Here is a 5,265-nt window from a genome sequence, read left to right as displayed (position 1 = left end):
AGAGGCGACAGCGGCAAGGAACCGAAACTCCATCGGTGACAGAATGGAGAAATAAACCTTGGGAGAAACCAGGCTCAGTTGGGGGGCCAGTTCTCCTCTGACCAGACGAAACCAGTAGTTCAATTCCAGGCTGCAGCAAAGTCAGATTGTGCAGAAGAATCATCTGTTTCCTGTGGTCTTGTCCTGGTGCTCCTCTGAGACAAGGTCTATACAGGGGATCTGTATCTGGGGCTCTAGTTGTCCTGGTCTCCGCTGTCTTTCAGGGATGTAGAGGTCCTTTCCTTTTCAGATCCGGGCGACTGCAGTGACCCTCTGATCTGGACACAGACTGGATCTGGTGGCCACGGTGACCTCGAAATAAGAGAGAAACAGACTAATATTAGCGTAGATGCCATTCTTCTAATGATGTAGAAAGTACATAGGGTGTTATGGGAAGTGTGTGTGTGTGTGTGTGTGTGTGTGTGTGTGTGTGTGTGAAAATGTCTCTGGCTCGCCGTTAAAGGGTTCGCTATCGATCTCAAGGTGAAGACATTATCAGTGTCTAATATGTATTTTCAAATGATCTTGGCTCAATTCATTGACAGATTGCAGATGTATCTGGCTTGCGTTCATGACAGGGAGGCCATAACTGGTTCAGAAGTGACAGAAAAGACTTTAGCAGGAGCTTCTAGAGTTGCTGTGTCAGTGCCATAAACTTTGAACCCTTAAATGTAAATATCAATGTTAATGTTTAATTATTTTAAACCATGCATTTTTAAAGTAAAGATCATAATTGGGCACTCGCAAGGCTTATTACATAATTATTAGACTGTCTGTTGTTTTAAATATTCCTAGGAGGTCTGTAATACTACTAGTTCTGCTGTAGGTGGCGCCACAGGGTATGAACTTGTGAGTGAGGAGAATAGCAGTCACCTCCCATCAGCTCTGTCGGTGCTTTTAACGGAGCAGGTGTGATGCTGAGCAGAAGAGGTCTGTGTAGTTACAGTGAATCAGAGCAGGAGCGCGTCATGGGACTCCAGTGCGCCAGAGAGGAGACGCGCGATCGGTGCGCCTGACTTACACACACTTTTCACGCAGTTTCTCACTAGTTCAGACTCGCAGATCGGATCCGTCTGATTTCTCTGACTTTTCTCAAAGTATTCTTTCTGGAAGGTCTTTTGATCAGCAGACATGAATTCTACATTTAACCAAACGGACAGCGGAATCTTCTCCAACCGGACTGAGGAGATCCTCCGGTGCTGTAACTTCTCGTCGGTGGTGACGGATAGCGGCTTATCGGCGGCGGCCCCGGATGAGAGGAGTCTCTTCATCATGAGAATAGTTCAGATAGCGGTGATGTGCGTCCTCTCCCTCACCGTAGTCTTCGGGATCTTTTTCCTGGGCTGTAACTTGCTCATCAAGTCGGAAGGAATGATAAACTTTTTGGTAACGGACCGGAGACCCTCCAAAGAGGTGGAAGCGGTCATCGTCGGTGCGTACTAGAGACATATGATTAGGATTATGCACTGCCATGTGTACCACCTGATGGACATGCATTTCGATGGCCTCTCTGCAAACAGGACACAGTGTTATGTCATGCTAAAAAAACAACAACTATTATTTGGAAATCAACTGAATTAACGCACTCTCTACATTCTGCGCACACGCCTTACATTCAAACTCTTCATCATGACACGAACCAGCCAGATTTAAGATCAGATACAGGCATGGAGTCTTACATTTGCCACTGAAAAAATACATATTTTTATGTGGAAACACAGGAGAGCTGTTGCACATATTGACTGATTTGTAATGGTCATGGATCTCCTATCTGTAAAACACATTGTGAGCACTGCACGGACTAATTATTTGTTGTTTAGCAAGATCAAAGCATCATGTTTAATACAATAAATTCATATTTCGAATATTTTTTTTTTCTGTCTTATTTGTTTTTATTAATAAATGTTGCTCCTTTTCACGAGCATTTCTGTGGAGATGTATTTACACTATAATACTAAATGTGCTTCATGTGGTAACAGCAATTTTCTAAGCCAAATATATTATTTAAAAAAAGAAAAGAAAAGAAACAAAAACAACAATGTACTGGACACTGAAGGTCATTTTAAGGGTCCCAATGAGTGTCTCCCTAAGGTATAAAAACAACACAAATTCAACTTTTACATTTTAAAACAAGTCTCACTGAAACATAGTTTGCTAATGTGTTAAAATATATTTTCGTTTTAGATTTTATTGATGATGCATGTTGACGTAAATTTCAAGTATCACTTAATCTGTACTGCTGCCGCAAAGTGAACTTTCTATTAAAGCAAATACAAAACTGTCTAGATTTCTGTTAGTATAATCTGTTTCTTTAAGTCTGCACATGATTTCACAGATCAGAATGATTGACACTGTTTCTTAATGTGGTGTGGTGGTAATGGATGTGGTGCTGAACAAGTAAGTAGTTTCCTATTTGTACCTGTCCTTTTCGATCTTCATGCCCTGTATAGACACAGCAAGATATTTGGGGACATTTATAAATAACACTCTATAAGACAAGTATACACACAAAACACTGACAGACCTTTTTCAGACCAGATAAATCTAAAGAAAGTACATAAGTCCCAAAGGTTTTACATAGAGGATAATGATAATTTACTGTTTTTTATTATCCAAAACTGAAATTACAGCATACAGTTTAAATTCTTTAGGTGATCGTTTAGTTCAGGTTTGTGAAATGTTTGTTTGAATGCACAATTAAGCAATGCAACAGTGCATTTTATAAGCAGGCATAAATGGGATTTCTGTTGCGCAGGTTTGGATAATTAAATGAAATTCATCAGAGGTTTGAGTTCAAAGGTAAACTAATTAAATTCAGTTAGCTGTTACTTAATCAGACAGCAACACAGCCCATCCTGTTTCAGCTTGGCTATCAATAACCTGTAATTTTCATAATGTTGATATCACCAAGATTGGACTAAATTAGACTGCATGAATGGGTAAATCTCTTCTAAATGTGTTTACCAGTGCAGGCGCAGGGCTGTTGATGAAAAAGGCCTGCCACTTTTAAGACACATCTATTTATAAGAGTGTCTGTGAGAGCTTGTTAACTTCACAATGAATAATTTTGCAGCAGTCGCTTCAGTACGGAGCCAGACACTATGCAGTGACATCAGCTTTAATAGAGAGAACCGTCGTTTTGATTTTACACTTCCCGTGAGAGACACGTACATATTCAGTGTCGATCATTTTTGATTCTGACTCAATATTGAAGATGTCCCGAAGAAAGAAAATGATACAATACTCATTAGCTGATTCATAACATTTGCATTTGGTTTAACATTTGCAGAGATCTCTCAGCCCTATTTGTGTGATTTGCAAGTGCTTTCAGGGCACTTAATGTGCACCTCATATTGAAGTTGTGGATTTAGAGCATATTTATTTAACAATAGAAGGCCAGTTGCATAATTTTTAGGACATGATTTTTGTATTTGAACATTTACTTTGTTTGGGGTTTATTGCCATCTGGTTTTGAAAAGAAGTATGAAAAACTATCCCCAAAGCTATCCATGTAAAAAAACATACATACACTTGCAGCATACAGGTGGATTTACATCTTAAAAGTATATTTTTAATTATAACAATAATACAAATTTGCTGATAATATGATATTAATGAAATAACAGGCCACTTAAGTGTCACTTAAAGAGAGCACACGTTTATGACGTTCACTTAATACACTTTTAAAATGTGCATGTAATAATGTCAAATTAAACATTTATCGTTAAAGTGCATTTAAAAGGATTGTTTATGTAATCTTTTGGCATGCTTTAAACAAATACAACACATATTCTAAAACACGTTAAGTAGCTTACATGATTGCAATTTGAACTGTTGTTTTATTCAATGTTAGTTAATATTATTAAAATGCAAGCTCATATTGTGAATGTTTAACTGTGAATATATTTAAATACATAACAGATTTTAATGAGCATTATTGCTTGTCAGTACATTTGGCAGTACACTTTAACAAAATTTCAAAGACAAAAAAGTAATCATGAACTTCCATAAAGATGTACTTAAGTCAAGTGTGTCAAGAAGCACTGTTAAGTAATAAACTAATTCAACAAATATCAAAACTTAATATGAAATTTAAATAAATTAAAATAGCATGCAGATGAGTGTCCAAAAACACAACCTTTCAGTTTGCATACTTTTTTAAAACATTTTATTTCTGTTTTTAGTATGCTTAAATGATAGACGTCAGATTTCTCTTGAAAACAATTTACTTCAAAGTTTAAATGTTTGGTATGGAAGGAAATGCTGGTGCATTGGCCTAAAATAGAGCAGATATTGTCTTCCTCGTGTCATGTCCGCTCCTGTCATGAGTCTGATGCAAGGGTGGCAATTGAAAGGACAGGGCGGCGCTAACACGAGGTGAGGCGATCGTTTCATTATTATTCTGCATGACTACTTCTAACCACATCTCCCAAAATGTACAGTGAATCATTGTGTGTTGTGCTGAAATGTTTTATCTAGACATTGATGGCACATGACGTAGAAATAGACTGGGACATGTAGACCTCAGAGACAAGTGTCTGATACAAAAACAGGGGTGCACAGTGAGTCTCATTTTCCAGACGTGAGCGATGATCACACGACGGAGCCCTGAGCTCCAGCTCATCCATCGGCTGATTGACAGATATGCTCAGAAGCTCAGCGGGGTTCATCAATGATCATGATGTTGATTGACAGCTCTAGACGGCACTGTGACAGAGACATCATTCCTGGCCCTGTGTTCTTCATGTACCTTTGAGAAAGAGAATTGTCACAAGTAATACTGTAAGAGTGTTAGAAAGAGTACGAGTTGGATTTCGTAGGTTTTAGGGAGTTTTACTGGAGAAGATTTAAAACATTATGATCTTTTACTGCAGTGGGTTTTAAAGGGATAATTCAAAAATGAAAATTTGCTGTTAATCTCCCATCCTCAATCCATCCAATATGTAGGGGTCGTATTTCTTTTTATGTAGAACAAAAAAGAAGATTTTAATCATCAATAATGTTACTTCATGATTCAGAAAATCAAAATGAATACCTGTGACTCTTGACGATGTATTGAGGTCTAAAGAGACTGAACATTACTTACATCATTAGCTTTAGCCTCAGGCAAACAAGGAAGTCTGATTCTTGTTTCGAAGAACTGATTCACTGATCCATCATAGACTGGTATCTTGGCTCATTTCTTAACTATAAGAACCTTAACATCATCAGGACCCACATGTATTC

At 38.0% G+C, this 5,265-nt stretch overlaps 1 protein-coding gene across 1 annotated transcript; it reads left to right on the top strand.

Annotated features, from left to right (window-relative positions):
* The first annotated feature begins 937 nt into the window (after window positions 1-937).
* On the top strand, window positions 938-1,629 carry LOC127964638 (protein reprimo A). Its single transcript, XM_052564903.1, has one exon. It carries the CDS (start codon window positions 1,171-1,173, stop codon window positions 1,480-1,482), a length of 312 nt encoding a protein of 103 aa, XP_052420863.1. The 5' UTR covers window positions 938-1,170; the 3' UTR covers window positions 1,483-1,629.
* Window positions 1,630-5,265: the final 3,636 nt, after the last annotated feature.

Source organism: Carassius gibelio, chromosome B9, assembly GCF_023724105.1.
Source record: "Carassius gibelio isolate Cgi1373 ecotype wild population from Czech Republic chromosome B9, carGib1.2-hapl.c, whole genome shotgun sequence".
NCBI lineage: Eukaryota > Metazoa > Chordata > Actinopteri > Cypriniformes > Cyprinidae > Carassius > Carassius gibelio.
Note: the sequence above shows the minus strand (reverse complement) of the source record. Positions and strands in the feature narration are given on the sequence as shown.